At 43.1% G+C, this 17,561-nt stretch overlaps 2 protein-coding genes across 2 annotated transcripts in view; both read left to right on the top strand.

Annotated features, from left to right (window-relative positions):
* The window catches only part of pip4k2ca (phosphatidylinositol-5-phosphate 4-kinase, type II, gamma a), an 11,858-nt gene extending 10,225 nt beyond the window's left edge, over positions 1–1,633 (top strand). Inside the window, exons 8-10 of the mRNA XM_017486916.3 lie at positions 36–300; positions 519–622; positions 755–1,633. Of these exons, the coding sequence (XP_017342405.1) occupies positions 36–300; positions 519–622; positions 755–835 (450 nt within the window). The 3' untranslated portion in view covers positions 836–1,633. The remainder of the gene's footprint in view (positions 1–35; positions 301–518; positions 623–754) is intronic.
* Positions 1,634–7,896: 6,263 nt separating this feature from the next.
* On the top strand, positions 7,897–8,919 carry LOC108275597 (paraneoplastic antigen Ma1 homolog). Its single transcript, XM_017486501.1, has one exon. It carries the CDS (start codon positions 7,897–7,899, stop codon positions 8,917–8,919), a length of 1,023 nt encoding a protein of 340 aa, XP_017341990.1.
* The last annotated feature ends 8,642 nt before the right edge of the window (positions 8,920–17,561 follow it).

Here is a 17,561-nt window from a genome sequence, read left to right on the forward strand (position 1 = left end):
CTGTGTTTATTTATGCTCGTGCCTGCATTTCGTAGTTCCTGGTAAAGCTGAAGATAATGGACTACAGCTTGCTGCTGGGGATCCACGACGTGGTGAGGGCCGAGCGTGAGGAAGAGGAAGCGGAGGAGCCGAGCTGCGAGGACGAAGGGGAGGCGGAGAACGGCGTCAACCCGACACCGCACGTCGGCTCCTACGGCACGTCACCTGAAGGGATCGCCGGCTACATGAACTCTTTTAAACCCATGGGCCCTGGCGAGTTCGACCCCTACTTGGACGTTTACGCCGTGAAAAGCGCCCCAGGTTAGTTTCTTGGAAAGGTGAGAGGACGCAGTAGTTTTCTTGGAAACATTGAGAAGAGTTGACGCATCATTTAGGAAGTGTGTTCTCCCTCACTTGTTTGGCAAGAACACTAGGTCAAGTGGATAACAGAGGAAGTGCTGACTATATGTTGACCCTGATGGCTCTGATTGGTGGAGAGAGTTGTACTGTAAGCATGTCGTTTTTGTGTCGGTTTCCAGGAGCGCCGCAGAGGGAGGTGTACTTCATGGGTCTCATAGATGTGTTGACGCAGTACGATACCAAGAAGAAAGCCGCGCATGCAGCTAAGACTGTTAAGCACGGGGTGAGAAATTATACACAAACCATACATTTATGTACATGTTGTACTTGCGTTATTCTTCTTAAATTTTAAATATTGAAATGAATACAATTTTTTTTGTTTTGTTGTGTTTTTTTCTTTTTTCCTCCCACACAGGCTGGTGCCGAAATATCCACAGTTCATCCAGAACAATACGCCAAACGATTCCGTGACTTCATCTCCACTATTTTTGCATAGAATCTTCATCTTCAGTCTTAATCTCTATTGTCTTTCCAGTTCGGGTATTTCTGGTAGTTTTGTATATATTTTACCAAAAAAAAAAACAACAAAAAAATCTATCACTATCACATAAGCACATGTATGCTATGTAACCAAGAACGAACGTATAACATTCTGATTAATGTTAACGAAATCACCTGCATATTTATTTGTGAATAATCTGAGAAGAGACTGAAACTCATTTTTTAATATTATCACCTGTCTTTCATCTGCACTATTGGAGTATACTTTTCTGTAAGAAATGTGAACTTGTAGCGGCAGCACACACTAAATCATCCTCCCATGTGAGCAAGCGCTCGTGCGCTCTCTCTCTCTCTCTCTCTCTCTCTCTCTCTCTCTCTCTCTCTCTCTCTCTCTCTCTCTCCCTCTCCCCATACCTCTCTCTTCCTCTCTTTCAGAACGAAGGAAAGAGAGCTGCCTTGTTGTTCTCGGCGTATCGCGACCTGCTGTTCTCTGTAGCACACACCGCCTTTAGCAGCTTTGCGTTCTTTAAGCTGCACTAGAGCGTGATTGTTAATAAATGTCATTTGTTAGCATTTGTACCTACTGTCTAGAGAAAAGCAATATTTTGAATATTTGTATAAATGCCTAGAGTATATCGTTCCATATGTTTTCTAGCTATTTTATGCAGTTTAGAAGGAAGAAAAAAAATTCACAGCTTAGAGAACAGAACTAGGATCGCATGCCTTGTTTAATTTTATTTATATTCCAATTCAGTGTTTGGACCAAATATATTTTTTTGACGATTTTCAGAAACAGCTTGAGTTTTTTTTTGTTTTGTTTTGTTTTGTTTTTTTTAAATCAAGGACAAACTTCAGTATTTCACACATCAGTTCTACTGTGTTTTGCTTTGTTCGGTCAAATAAGACCCTAAGCACTTATGTGCTAGAAAAACAGCAAACATGCAATTAAAACACATAAAAACAAGAAATGCACAGTTTTCTTTAACTAAATCGATTTTGCTGTCACCTCATAAAGGATGTGTGAGAGTTCATCAGCTTCCGATAAGTGCACCTCTGTAAATAGTGAGGGGTCAGGGACAGGATCTGCTTGGCCTTTTCCAGAAGCTTCAAATTCTGTTGACGGATCATTTCCTGTTGCTCTAACCAAAAAAAAAAAAAAAAAAAACATGACATGACTCTCCTAAACAATGGATGGAAGAATGCAGGAAGAGGCAAGGGTGGAAAAAGTGAGGACCTCGCTGCGTCGCGTAAAATGCTGACGAGTCGCTGCTCCAGGCTGGAACAGAGCAAGTCGGAGAGTGAATCTGGAAATGGTGGGAAGCAGAGCCAAAACAAACCTCTACACAAAGCAACAAGCTGTAAGAGCCATTAAATCTTCAGTCATGCTGAGAGATGGCATGCAGAAGCGTTTTTGTGTGATGTTTTCTCCTCTGAGGACGAGACAGTGAGTTGAGATGAAATTCAAAGTAAGGATAAAACACTTGGGTGTGTGCGGTTATAAGAAAATAATCAATGACTGGATGGTGTGAGCATGGTGGCTTAGTGTTAAGCCTGTTTTCCTCACGTTACCACATGGGTTTCCTCCCCCAGTCCAAGGACATGGCTGATTGGCATTTCCATTGTCCGTAGTGTGTGTGTGTGTGTGTGTGTGTGTGTGTGTGTGAGTGTGAGTGATTGTGCCCTGTGATGGTTGGCACCCCGTCCAGGGTGTCCCCCCCGCCTTGTGCCCCAAGTTCCCTGGGATAGGTTCCAGGCTCCCTGCGACCCTGTGTAGGATAAGCGGTATGGGAAACGGATGGATGGTGTGATGTGGCCTGACATGGAACAGAGTTACTGTTACCACCCCAAAGTTGATTATCTTCCTATAACATCTTGGCCCAGTGTTTTATTTTTCTTACATCACAGCAATTTGCCAACAATTACAAAATTTGTATTCATTACTGAAAGACACATCATACTTTTTCTCTGATGATGTGGAATGACCATGCGACAAGCTCATTCCTGTTATTACTTACATTATAACTGCTATCAACAGTTGTTATTTCACCACTGTCTCTCTTCTCTCTCTTGAAGTTAGTAAGACCAAAAAAACCGCGGCTTGTTATGTTACTGCGAAACCACAAAGACGTCCATCCTGAACATTTTCCCATAAAAAAAATCCTACTGACTTACAAAGTGTTGATACTGGAGACTCCTAACATAACTGTAATAAATAAATAAAAATTATGAATGTCTTCTTACGGAATACTTCACCATATTACCACTGATATGGTTTTCTTTGTTACATAAAAAGTTTATAATTAGCCTTAGTTTGGTAGAGCTTATGCCATAGAAGTCCTTGTGTAATTTACTATAGAAACAAAACATTAATATCAAGGGTGTAGGTTTGGTCTCAGTATTGGTAAGGACACCCACCCACCCACCCTGGGGGAAAAAAAGGACTGTTTAATGTTGACAACCAACTGGTTTATTAAAATATAACATCTATATTTACATTAAGATCTGTATTTACATTTAAATACAAATTATACAAAGCAACAGATCAAAGACTAAAAGGAAGTAAACTGAAATTACTTGTTGACAGAAAAGAGAAAAAAAAATGTTTCGCATCCATCAACATTCTCCATGATAGTCCTTGGTGTCTATTTAAACAATCTAAACAGATGCCTACGTCAGTCAGTGACATACAAACTGTTGGCAAATATATTTAAGATCTACTTGGTCAAGGGCCTCTTGATGTACATGGCATACAGCTACATTATTAATGTGAAATAAAAAAAAAAACATGAGTTTTAAATATTCATAGGAATGGAGATATCTGTTTTTGCAAATGAACTCTTCATATAGGCCTACGTTTAATCGCAGTATCATTTTAAGACTTCACCTGAAGCCCTGAAGGTCCAGCTGCTTCTCCCTCAACCTGCCCTATGCCATCTTTAGGCCTACTTGATTTCTCAGTTTCCTATGTGTAATAAAATTATACACTGATGAAGATACATACACATACAGTTAAACTTTAGATCCCATTTATTTTTGAGGGAAATGTTAATATTGAGTGAATAGGATCTTATGTTGTTTTGATGTAAGATTTTTTTCAAAACAGCCTCATGACCAATATGTTGACTTTCAAAGGTTATACTGTATATTTGCGGAACATCCTAAAGACTGACTTTAATGCTGATGCCTCCCTACAATTCCCAAATATAATTCATAATTAGGACCTCACCTGAAACCCTGAAGACACAGCTGTTTCATCCTGCTCTACTTCAGCCTGCTGCTGCGTTTCCTGCATACAAACTCATTCATTAAATGATGACATTTTCATGGGGTTTCTAGACTACAATTCAACTCAACATAATTTCATATATGCACCTATTTTATGTTCCAGCTAGCAACCTGACTGCTAGCCTGCAGATGACAGAAGCCAGAGTTAGCTGCTAGTTAACGCTAGCTAACCAGGTTAACTAACATCACTTGACGTTACTTTCCGCAGTGCAAGGCTGGTGACGTTAGGTCGCTAACAGGTTTTCATTTTAAATCAATGTGGCTACTGGACAGTTAGTTTACTACCTATTACTTACGCTTTGGGTGGGGAAAAAGCTCCTGATGTCTCATCATTTTTGTGGTGGCATGATATCTACAAAGTACAAAACGTGTTGGCATGGGAAAAATACTTTATGTATGCTGTGCCGTGCAGGCAATAGAGGAAAGGGAATAAATTCATCTTAAATAATACATTTTTCGCTCATGCTTGAGGTATGGAGAGTATGCTATGGAATTTACATGACTTCACTCCAAAGATAATGCGAACGAGTTCGCGCAAATATTGGTAGGGACAATTCTGCCCTCCCAAAATATTGGTAGGGACCATCCATATGCAAACCTATGCCCTTGCTTAATATAAAGCTATATAAAGATAATATATTTGACCTGAAGCTGGAACTGCTTTCAGAGCTGCTGTTATAGAAAATTAATCAGCTCCTTGTGACTAATCAAATTCGAGAATTCAACACTTTAGCACCATGGTATCATTTGGTTTAAAGGACCTACCTCATCTTCAGATTATTAGCGTTGTGAAAAAAGTCAGTGCCCACTTACGCCGGGTACAGAGGGGTAAGAGTCTGTGTTTTGGGCAACTTCTGTTGGGGAAATAAATAAATAAATAAACACCTTCGTCACAGGGCACTCATGAACACTTTCCATGCTGGTATATCCCTCTATTGTCTGACTATATGGTTTTCTGTAGTTCTTAGATTCAGGAAATCTGAATTGCAAAACAAGCAAAAGATACCATCGTCCAGGTTGCAGAAACATATTTGTCTTGCTAAAAGGCAAATCCCTTAGCATAACATTGATCCGTGTGTAGGAAACTGTAAATAATTTTTTTCTTTTGCTTTAATTTTAAATGACATTTGATATTCATGAATATGTATTTATATATACTATGTATGTACTTATATTGACATCCATACATATGTTTTTTAACTGTGTAAATATGTGTATTTAGGGTCATTCCATCTCAAGTGGTCCAATAATTGCAAAGTTGGTTGCTTGACCATTGTAATTTTTTATTTATTTTTTATTACCTCTGTTCTATTTTGGCTTTTATTTTGCTTGGTTTAACTACAACGGCCATCTTGGTGTCATGGCACACTACAAATTTCGGTTGTACACCTGTTTACAGAAACCTCAATATCTCGGCTCAGGATGGGCCTACTGTAGCTCCTTGGAACAAAACATGATATCTAGAGCACATTACAAGGTAGATGTACATATATATTCCGTAGACTTAGAAGTTAAGTCAAAATGTAATGCTCAAGATTGCTCACAGTTCCACTTTCCCATAATTCCCATTTATAATGGGAAGGGTTTGAATTTCAGTCTTAATTTTTTAGGAGGTACCTAGGTAAGTATAGTGTGCATGCAAAATATTTCAAGTTTGAGACTTCTCTTACTTTTTTATGGGGGTGAGAATGTGCAATTTTTTAAAAAAATTCCCCCACTTTCGGGTTGAATATCTCTGCTGGGATACGAAGCTGAAATTTTTACATAAATAAGTCTTCTATAGTAGCGATCTGCTATAAAAAAATAAATAAATTGTGAGCTTGAGATTGGAGGTAAACTCTGCAGGACAGTTGACCCCAAGGGCCAAATTTGAAGAAACAGCCTGATCTATCATGTTGGTACAGGTGTACAGTTGGTATGTGTGAACAGATTTTTATCCAAATACAGAAATACAGTGTTCAGTTGGGTGTTTTACAAATGAACAGCATCATAAACAGAGTTTTGGTGTTGTTTTTCCTGTGATAAAAGCAGTCAGTAACCTCTGAGCTGTAATCACTTACTGCTTTTATCACAGGAGAAACAACACTACAGATAAGAAAAATAATGATAAAAATTAAGCCTGAACCCCTCCCATTATAAATTGACCCTAAAAGTCTTGAGCATTACATTTTGACTTAAGTTCTAATTCTAAGGAACATGAATGTGCAAAATGTTTATACAGTGCATCCGGAATGTATTTTCTCCCATTCTCCTTTGCAGGACCTCTCAAGCTCCATTAGGTTGGATGAGGGGGAGTCGGTGCACAGCCATTTTCAGATCTCTCCAGAGATCTTCAGTCGGGTTCAAGTCTGGGCTCTGGCTGGGACACTCAAGGACATTCACAGAGTTGTCCTGTAGCCACTCCTTTGTTATCTGGGCTGTGTGCTTAGGGTCGTTGTCCTGTTGGAAGATGAACCTTCGCCCTAGTCTGAGGTCCAGAGCGCTCTGGAGCAGGTTTTCATCAAGGATGTCTCTGTACATTGCTGCATTCATACATACATTCATACATTGCATACATTCCCTCGATCCTGACTAGTCTCCCAGTTCCTGCCACTGAAAAACATCCCCACAGCATGATGCTGCCACCACCATGCTTCACTGTAGGGATGGTATTGGCCAGGTGATAAGTGGTGCCTGGTTTCCTCCAGACATGACGCTTGCCATTCAGGCCAAAGAGTTCAATCTTTGTTTCCTCAGTCCAGAGAATTTTGTTGCTCATGGTCTGAGAGTCCTTCAGGTGCCTTTTGGCAAACTCCAAGTGGGCTGTCATGTGCCTTTTACTGAGGAGTGGCTTCCGTCTGGCCACTCTACCATACAGGCCTGATTGGTGGAGTGCTGCAGAGATGGTTGTTTTTCTGGAAGGTTCTGCTCTCTCCACAGAGACACGCTGGAGCTCTGTCAGAGTGACCATCGGGTTTTTGGTCACCTCCCTGACTAAGGCCCTTCTCCCCCGATCGCTTAGTTTGGCCGGGCGGCCAGCTCTAGTGAGAGTCCTGCTGGTTCCAAACTTCTTCCATTTATGGATGATGGAGGCCACTGTGCTCACTGGGACCTTCAAGGCTGCAGAAATGTCTCTGTACCCTAAACCCAGGGGTAAAACTTAGATATAAATAGATTAAATAAATAAATAAGTCCTAAGTGACTATTAGTATCATCCAATACGAGGTCAGGGTGCTGTTAGGACATCAGCCTGTAGGAGTGAGTGTTGCTACATTCCAGCCAATGGGATGCCTGAGCCCGCCTCTCAGCTAGCAAGGGAGATAGGAAGAGACTCAGTAGTAACTGAGTCACTGTAGTGGTATGTTGATGCTGCTGTTATGGATATAAACTCACCAGTGCAAGAGGACGGCACATTACTCTAGCTTGCCTTCCAACTTAGACTCTTTTGTGGCACTCTACACTGTTGGTGATTTACACCCATAACAGCAGCATCAACATACCGCTACGATGACTCAGTTACTACTGAGTCTGTTCCTATCTCCCTCGCTAGCTGAGAGGCAGGCTCAGCCATCCCATTGGCTGGAATGTAGCAACTCTCAATCCTACAGGCTGATGTCCTAACAGCACCCTGACCTCGTATTGGTTGATACTAATAGTCACTTGGGACTTATTTATTTATTTAATCTATTTATATCTAAGTTTTACCCCTGGGTTACACGCTCCCCCCTTGACTCCATGCACATCCCCGTCTAACCACAATTCCGTAATACTAATAGGCAAAGGTAGATTACCATGGAACTTCAGTCAGTGAAATTAGAGCTGGTGAAAGAGCTTAGAGAGTGGTGTCAAGGGGAGTCTCTCGATCAAATCCACACATTGCTAGCAGTTGTCCCCAAAGAGTTTGAAGTTGCTCAGATAGGAGAAACTCTGGAAACTATCAAGGCTTTGGGACGAGTGCGAGTTAGAGGAAGAGAGTTTAATACAACACTTGACCGACTAACAGTATTGTGTGAATGTAAAGAGAAAATTGATCCAACCAAGGTCCCGTATGAAGTAATGCACACCCATACCGATGAGGCTTGGCCTATTGTCATGGCAACTGAAGCTCCAGCTTTAGATGAAGATGCACAGACTCCATTGAAAGTCCTGCTTGAAGCATCAACATCTAGTGGCTCTGCTGAGTCCATCATTCGGGCTGTTGGTGACCTGTTATCCAAAATAGAGAAGCCTTCAGGAGAGAATAGTAATTATCGTCACCTGAGGATGCTCTCTGGCACCTTACCAGCTCCTGCAGAAGAAGAAGTGTTGGAGCATTGGATTGAACAGGCTCGCTTGATGGTGGAAGAGAGTGACTGCTCTGCCAAAGAAAAGCGACAGAGAATTATGGAAAGCCTTAGAAGGCCAGCTCTAGCTGTAGTAAAAACTGTGTGTACAGCTGATGCCGACGTTACACCTCATAAATGCTTGGATGCTATTGAGAGTGCATTCAGAACAGCTGAATCAGGTGAATACCTCTACTTTGATTTCAGGCTATTGTACCAAGGCCAATATGAGAAACTGTCAGACTTACTGAGGCGATTAGAGCAGTCTCTGACAAAGGTGGTTATTAAAGGGGGTGTTCCTGCCAGTCATGTGGATATAGCCAGAGTAGAGCAGCTACTTTGGGGTGCCATACATTCGGATCTGATAATAGTTCAGCTAAAACTAAGGGAAAGAAAGCAGAATCCTCCAACGTTTTTAGAGCTGCTGGCCGAGATTCGGGCTGAGAGGAGTTCGCCGCCGCTAGAGTCAAGGTTAATCTGTCTGCACATATAGCTCATGCTAACCCAGACATGGATAGTCGTCTGACTGACTTACAGAGTTTGAAAGCAGAGATTAAAGAGCTAAAGTCGAAGAAGAACGCATCTGCTACCGGTGTGGTGAAAATGGATATTTTGCCAACAAATGTCAGAGTGCAGAAAATCAGAACCGAGTCATTAAAAAACTAATTTGCTCTCTCAAGAAAGCCAAAGACGGATAATCACAGAACCAATAAGATGATAGTACTGGTTCCGTATGCTCAGTCAAGAAAAGTGAGGTGACTTCAGTAGGCGGTAAAGACATTCCCCAAGGGTTAATAGGTCCATCCTCAGTAGTGCACTTGAGAGTGAATGGCCAACAGTGTAGTTGCCTTGTTGGATAGTGGCTCACAAGTAACGATCATCTTTGAGGACTGGTATAAGCAGTACTTGTCAAATGTCATGATTCATCCTGTATCTGGCCTGGCTATTTGGGGTCTAAGTGAAACTAGCTATCCCTATCTTGGCTATGTAGTAGTAGATATAGAGTTTCCAGAATGTGTTACTGGGTCCAAAGAGTCCATCTCAGTCCTTCAACTTATCTGTCCTGGCCCTAGAACTCCAGACCAGATTCCGATTATCCTGGGCAGCAATGTCAGTCTCTTCAAGCGGTTGGCTAAACTGTGTAAAGAGGCAGCCGGGCTGGATATTGCGCAAACCTTAGGTATCCGAGCTGAAGACCCAGCCCAGAGGGTGGTGTCAGTGGCCTGGGAGGGAGAAGAGGAAGTAGGATGGGTCAAGTGGATGGGGCCTGGCCCTTTGGCCTTACCTGCTAGTGGGAACCGCCATGCTATATGTAGGGTAGAGTTAGAGAAGCCCTTGGACAAAGAAGTGCTGATGGTGGAAGCTTCACAAATGGTCCCACTGCCAGCTGGGATGCTTCTGCAATCCATGGTAGTGCCTAGTTCAGAAGTAAATGGAGAGCACTTCACTGTGTTGGTGCACAATGAGTCAATGAGAGATACAGTCCTCCCAGTTGGGACAATCATGGGTAACCTGTGCTCTGCTGATTCAGTGATGCCAGCTTTTCAGCCAAAACCTGCATCCAAAATAGATGTGACTTTACCAGAGTTTGACCCCATTGCATCAACTTTGAGGATTCACCCATCCCCGAACAGTGGAAAACTTGACTCAGACAAAAGCTGTCAAAACGAGCCATTGTGTTTTCTCTACATGAGTGGGATGTGGGACTAGTGAAGGTAGTGTAGAGCAATATATCCGACTGTCAGACACGAGACCTTTCCGAGAGCGGTTACGGCAATTAACGACAGCGGATAGTGAAGATGTACGAAGACACTTACAAGATCTTCTGAAAGCTGATATTATCAAGGAGTCTCGTAGCCATATGCCTCTCCAATAGTCATAGCAAGAAAGAAGAATGGAAGTGTCAGAATGTGCATAGACTACAGAACACTGAATAGTCGAACCGTTCCAGATCAGTATACCACTCCCCGCATTCATGATGCACTTGACTGCTTGTCAGGGAGCAAGTGGTTTTCAGTCTTAGACTAGCGAAGTGGATATTACCAGATTGCGATGTCAGAAGCCGATAAGAAGAAAACGGCCTTCATCTGCCCACTAGGGTTTTATAAGTTCGAAAGAATGCCGTAGGGCATCACTGGAGCCCCTGCGATGTTCCAACGACTGATGGAGCGAGCAGTGGGTGACATGAACCTTCTCCAGGTAATGGTTTACCTAGATGACCTAATAGTCTTTGGAAAGTCATTAGAGGAACATGAAGAGAGGCTTCTCAAGGTGCTGGACAGACTGGAGGAGGTAGGACTAAAGCTCTGTCTGGACAAAGGCCAGTTATGCCAAACCAAGGTGAAATATGTGGGGCATATAGTATCAGCAGAGGGCATTGGAACAGATCCCAGAAAAGTTGAGGCTGTCACCCACTGGCCTCGGCCAACTGATCTGAAGTCTTTGAGTTCTTTCCTGGGATTCTGTGGATATTATCAGAGGTTTATAGCCAACAATTCAGCTATTGTCAGACCACTCACAGAACTCACTAAAGGGTATGCACCCATGCAAAAAGGAAAGAAGCAAGCTAAAGAGAAGACAAAGACCTATCTGAAAGAACCATTTGGTGACCGGTGGGACCAAGCTTGTACTGATGCATTTCACCAGATCATCCAGTGCCTCACCAATGCACCAGTGTTAGCTTTTGTCTAACACCAGTGTTGTCAGATGCCAACAAACCTTACTTTCTCCACACCGATGCAAACTTAAAAGGGCTCGATGCTGTACTTTATCAAGAACAACCAGAAGGACTAAGGCCGGTGGCGTTTGCCAGCAGAAAAGTGAGTGACAATGAACAGCGCTACCCAATTCACCAACTTGAATTTTTAGCACTAAAGTGGGTGGTCATGGATAAATTCCACGATTATCTATATGGAGCTAAATTTACTGTACAATAATCCACTTACGTATGTGTTAACGACAGCCAAGCTTAACGCAACAGGACATTGCTGGCTGGCCGCTTTAGCCATGTATGACTTTGATATTCAGTATCGGCATGGCAAGAATAACATTGACGCTGACCTGTTATCCAGAAACATGGTTGATGAGGTGGATAGAGGAACATGGGAGGAGATACCTCGGAGTGGAGTATATCCATCTGTCAATGGGTCTGTACTACTGAGCCATCTGGCATGCCACCAAGATGCATTGATCAGCTGGGGCCCTCCGCTGAGTGCATCCCTTATGTCTATGCTTTCCCTACTCACCTTGACTTACTTTCATTGAGACAGATGTCCAAAGCTGATTTGATAGAGGCTCAGAGGAAGGATGAACACCTACGGAGAGTGACTGAAGCCTTGCAGCAAGGAAAGTGGCCCAAAGAGGAAACCACTGACCTTGAGTTGATGCTGATGAAGCACGAGAAGGACCGTCTTGTGCTGAAGGATGGACTGCTGCAATGGACAAGCAAGAAACCCTCGGGAGAGCCCGTAACTCAGCTCGTGCTGCCTGCTGAGTTCAGAGGGGTTGTTCTACACTACTTACATGATGACATGGGTCATTTAGGAGTGGAGCGGACCACAGACCTGTTAAGGAGTAGGTTCTATTGGCCCAGATGGCTGCAGATGCTGAACAGTATGTCAAGAATTGTGGAGAGTGTGTCATGTGCAAGACCTCTTACAAAAAAACTGCCCCTTTGCATCAGATTGTAAGCAATGGTCCTATGGATCTGGTTTGCATTGATTTCCTATCCATGGAACCTGACTCAAAGGGGATCAGCAATGCTTAAGTGGTGACGGACCATTTCACGAGATATGCACAGGCGTTTCCTATGAAAAATCAAAAGGCCCTCACCGTAGCCAAAATTTTGTTGGAGAAGTATTTTGTGCATTATGGTCTGCCCACCAGAATATATTCAGACCAAGGACGAGATTTTGAGAGCAGGTTAATAATAGAGCTCTTGATGATCCTGGGGGTACGAAAATCCTGAACCACTCCCTATCATCCTCAAGGAGACCCTCAGCCAGAAAGATTCAACCTCACTCTGCTTTCCATGCTTGCAACCTTAGGGCAGGATAAGAAACGTTCTTGGAGTCAACACTTGCTGTATGTAGTCCATGCGTACAACAGCACGAAATGCGATGTAACGGGATACTCAACGTACTTACTGATTTTCGGCAGATAAACCAGACTGCCAGTCAACCTGTGTTCGGAACCTCACCTTATGGAACGGGTGAGCGACACTATTCAAAGCATGTGGAGAAGTTGAAAGGAGATCTGCAAAGAGCCTATCACTTAGCCAGCCAATCAGCAGATAAGACACTTAATCGAAATAAAAGAGCATATGATCAGAGGGTACGTTTCCAGACCATTGACATTGGAGCTACTGAGAAACCTGGGGCTTAAAGGCAAACACAAGCTTGACAGCCGCTGGAGCTCTGTGCCACATGTGGTGGTAGGAAAAATACCCAATTTACCTGTATACCGTGTAAAGCCTGAGGAGGGAAAAGGTGGAGTTAGGACGCTGCACAGAGACCATCTCTTACTCATTAGTCAGTCCCTGAGAATGCCAGATGGCGAAGTTTGAAAAGACACCAGTTAAACCCAAGACACGTTTACAGAGGAACAGTCAACCAAGGGAAACAAAACCCAAAGTGAGCCAAGAGGAATCTGATTCATCTTCAGAAGTGGAGCATGAAAGGACCTATCGATCCTACAGAGATTACCTGGATCAGCTTGTAGAGAGGAGGAGCCATGGTGAGTCCGCTGCTACGGATTACAGTAACGATGAACAGGAGCTCTCTGTTCATGAGCCAAGAGAGATGGAAGAGATATCCATCAAGGAGTAGAATGATGAAGTCTCTGATCCTGAGGAGCATAAAAGTCGTGATGCCTAAGACCAAGTGGAGGAGGATGATCAGTCAGATGACGTGGCCAGTGCCAACACCACTGACTCGGACCACTCTGAATCTGAGCTAGAACTCGAAAGGTGTCCCACCCCTAGTAATACTCCTAAAGCTAAGACAAAGAATACCCCAAAGATAACTAGGGATCTTAGATCAAGAACTAGTTCTAAGAGGCAAGTGAAACCAGTAATTTGCCTGACTTATGATGAGGCAGGGAAAGCTAGAGATCAGCCTATTACAATTGTACATAAAGGCATTATTATTAAACTAGGATGTTAGAGTGGAATCCTAGTCAACATCCTTTCATAACTTAGTAGGTTACTGCATAGTTTAATGTCTCATGAGCACATGCAGACAGTTAGAAAAGGGATGATGTAGCGAGGTGAAAAATAGTGTCCTTATTTAAATTGAATCATTCATAGAATAAGTTATTAAATATATTTAAAGGGTTAGATATGTGATGCTATACTACCTGTGTATTTGGGAGTGGATGTAAAAAAGGGTCAGTTTGATTTGTTGTGTTAATGGACCAATCAGGAGGGAGTTACAAGTCCCCGGGAGGTCGAGGAAAAAAACAACGTGAGAGAGATAGGGGGGAGAAGTGCGTGTGTGTGGAAGAAGTGTGAATTCGCTAGCTGCGGGTTTTTTGTTTCTTGTTGTAATAAGCTATCTGTGGAGAGTATAACCTTGGAGAGACGTTATATTACCGCGGAAAGAGTATAATAGCTAAGAGCTAGCTGTTAAGACTTGGATACTAGTGCACACGTGACCTTTGCTAATAAGTTACCGAACAGCCGGAGCAGAGACTGGAGGAGCAGAGACTGTGTTTGTCACGGAGAAAGGAGCTGTGGACTTCCCGGATTACTACCTGTGTGTGAATCTTCTCTTCTTCTTATCTCGCAATGACCCTGCATGACTGTGACCTCATTGTTGATCAAGGTACCATTTTTTTGTTCTTGCCCTCGTGGTGAAGCAGCCATTTTGTTTGAGGCTTCTATGCACGCCATTTACATTCAGGCCTGCAACGGGGAACTTGGTACTCTTATTTTGTTTGTTTATGGGGTAATGTGGATTTTTTGTCGGTTAGTCTGTGACATTTAAAACTTATTAAGGGATTCTGAGAAGTGTTTATAATTTAAAACAGTAGTTGAAAGTTTGATGACTGAACTTTCTTGTTCACAAATTTGTGTCTATATTAGTAAAAAAGGTTAAAGATTTAAGCATTGGTTTGATTACGAGTGAGTGCTTGGTATTTCTGTTTATGAATAGAAAAGAACTCAGGGCACCAAAGGGGCGCTACATAAATTGATGCCAGTACAACAGGGTTAGGGGCAGCGCCATATCAGGAACAGCAAGGTCAAATGCGAGTACTTGCTTATGCTAGTAGAGGGTTATCTAGGAGTGAGTCACAGTACCCTCCCACAAAGTAGAGTTCCTCGCCTTGAAGTGGGCCGTGACTGAGAAATTCAGTGACTACTTGTATGGGACTCAGTTCACTGTCGTCACTGACAGTAACCCCCTGACATACATCTTGACCACAGCAAAAATGGATGCTGTGAGTTACCGGTGGCTGGTGGCCCAATCCACTTTCAACTTCCGACTTCAGTATCGAGCAGGGAAGTTAAACTCCGATGCGGATGGTCTTTCTAGGCGACCACATGGAGGGCTGAGCACAGACACCATATCCCAGAAGGAGCAAGATTGTATCCGCCAATTTGCCCAAACTCACTTGAGTGAGTCATTACCCTGCCTTGACCCAGATGTCATGAGTGCCATCTGCAAGAAACATCTAGTTCGTAAACCAGCAGATACTGACTCAGGTAGTGAAAATGTTTTGACACTGGTGCAGTCATTGCAAATGTCTGCAGAAGCTTTACCATCTGCGTTTTTGATTGAAGATCAGGGTGTTTTTTTACCGATAGTTCCCTTCATGTCCGCAGAACAAATTAGAGATCAACAGCGCCTAGACCCTGGTATAAGAGGAGTAATATCTCAGCTTGAAACTGGTGAGAGGTTACCTTCTCTTTACAACTCAGAGAGTTGAGTCACCTAGAACTACATGATTGTAATTTTAAATTCATGATTGTAAACTACATGAGTGTAATTCTCTACAGAACCTGTCACGAAGGTGCCCAAAGGACTTACCAACTCATTCTTCCCAAGATGGCTGTCGTTTTGCGAAGTCTGCATGATGACAACGGTCATCTTGGTACTGAGCATACACTTGATCTTATTGGAACTCGGTTATATTGGCCGAGAATGGCTGCAGATGTGGAGTGACACATAAAGACTTGTGATAGGTGTGTTAGGAGAAAAACAGCTCCGGAGCGAGCGGCTCCATTGGTGAATATCAAGAGTACCAGACCGCTTGAACTTGTGTGCATGGACTTCTTGTCCATTGAACCGGATAAAAGTAACACCAAAGATGTGCTTGTCTTGATCGATCATTTCACTAAGTATGCTATTGCTGTGCCAACGTCAAACCAGAAAGCCCAAACTGTTGCAAAGTGTCTATGGGACAACTTCCTAGTGAATTATGGTATTCCAGAGCGGTTGCACAGTGACCAAGGCCCTGACTTCGAATCACATCATCAAAGAGTTGTGTAAGATGATGGGTATCCGCAAAGTTTGTACCACACCTTACCATCCCAGAGGTAACCCGGTAGAACGTTTCAACTGGACCCATCTGAGCATGCTCGGGACGTTAACAGCAGAAGACAAGACACAGTGGCATAAATTTGTCAAACCTTTGGTGCATGCGTATAACTGCACAAGGAATGATCTGACAGGGTTTTCACCCTTTGAGCTAATGTTTGGCCGTCAACCGAGACTACTGGTCAATTAAGCGTTTGGCTTACCATTGAAGAGGAGTGACAGTAAGACGCACTTGCAGTATATTCAGAAATTGAAGTCACACCTGGAAAATAGCTATTGAATAGCATCCCAAAATGCTAGGAAGATAGCAGATAGGAACAAAGCTAGGTTTGACAGACATGTTACTCCTTCTATTCTTGAGGTTGGGGACTGAGTGTTAGTTAGAGCAGTTCGCCTCAGGGGTAAACACAAACTTGCCGATAAATGGGAGACGGATATCCATGTAGTGGTGAAGCAAGCTGGGAGTCTCCCTGTGTACACTATACGGCCAGAAACTAAGGAAGGACCTTTGAGAACAGTCCATCATGACCTTCTGCTACCGTGTGATTTTCTTCCGGTTTCTGCAGAGGTGGACCGGCGGGTGCAGCCAACACCACGTAAACCCAGGACCAGGCAGTCTATAGATTCTGATCCTGAGGAGGATACTTTTGCCTATTCTGATGCAGAGAATGATAACTCTGTTAATTGGTCCCCAGACCATCTATATGAGAGACATTCACAGTAACTAAGCTGTATGAAGTTCCAAGCCATAGGCATGACACTAACGATCACCCACATGTCGATGAGTTAGCGGGTGAAGTTGACGTGCCTGTTGACCAACCAGTGAGTGATACTGATTTACCAGCAGATACAACCGACCTGCCTGAAAGTTCACCAGTTGGGGATACCCCATTAGAGCTTACTCCAGTGATTGATGAGAGTCACAATACTGATGTTCTGTTGAGCGGAGCAGATGAATTGCCAAATTTGGACCTTAAATTAGGGTCTGGAGGTGGCTTACTTGTGGCTCACAGTGATCTTGTACTAGAAAAGGTGGTCGGGCATGTGTCAGAGCATTGCACTGATGCTAGAGAAGCAGAGCAGGTTGAACCTGATGGAGTAGATGTTCTCCGGCGATCAGAAAGACACAGAGTTCCCCCTTAGAGATTACAATACACTCGGCCGGGAAGGCCTTTGTTAGCTATTGTGCAGTCTCTGTTCCAGGGCTTGAGTTTAGCTTTCACTGATACGCTACAAGAGCCTAGCGTTACTGAACCCTACTTGGGACCTCTTCATTCTTCCAAAGTTGTTTTCAAGCAGCCACACACATACACAGGGACGTGCATGAAGTCAAGGGGGAGGGTATAACCCGGGGGTAAAACTTAGATATAAATAGATTAAATAAATAAATGAATCCAGATTAACTATTATGGAGATAGGAAGAGACTCAGTAGTAACCGAGTCATCGTAGCAGTATGTTGATGCTGCTGTTACGGGTGTAAATTACCAACAGTGTAGAGTGCCATGAAAGAGTCTAAGTTGGAAGGCATGCTAGAGTAATGTGCCGTTCTCTGGCACTGGTGAGTTTATATCTGCCATTTTAGATTATTGACCTCGG

Source organism: Ictalurus punctatus, chromosome 15, assembly GCF_001660625.3.
Source record: "Ictalurus punctatus breed USDA103 chromosome 15, Coco_2.0, whole genome shotgun sequence".
NCBI classification, from domain to species: domain Eukaryota; kingdom Metazoa; phylum Chordata; class Actinopteri; order Siluriformes; family Ictaluridae; genus Ictalurus; species Ictalurus punctatus.

What these genes read in the sequence shown, in the direction of transcription:
- LOC108275597 (XM_017486501.1), top strand. Translation starts at nt 7,897, where the DNA reads ATGGAACTTCAGTCAGTGAAATTAGAGCTGGTGAAAGAGCTTAGAGAG.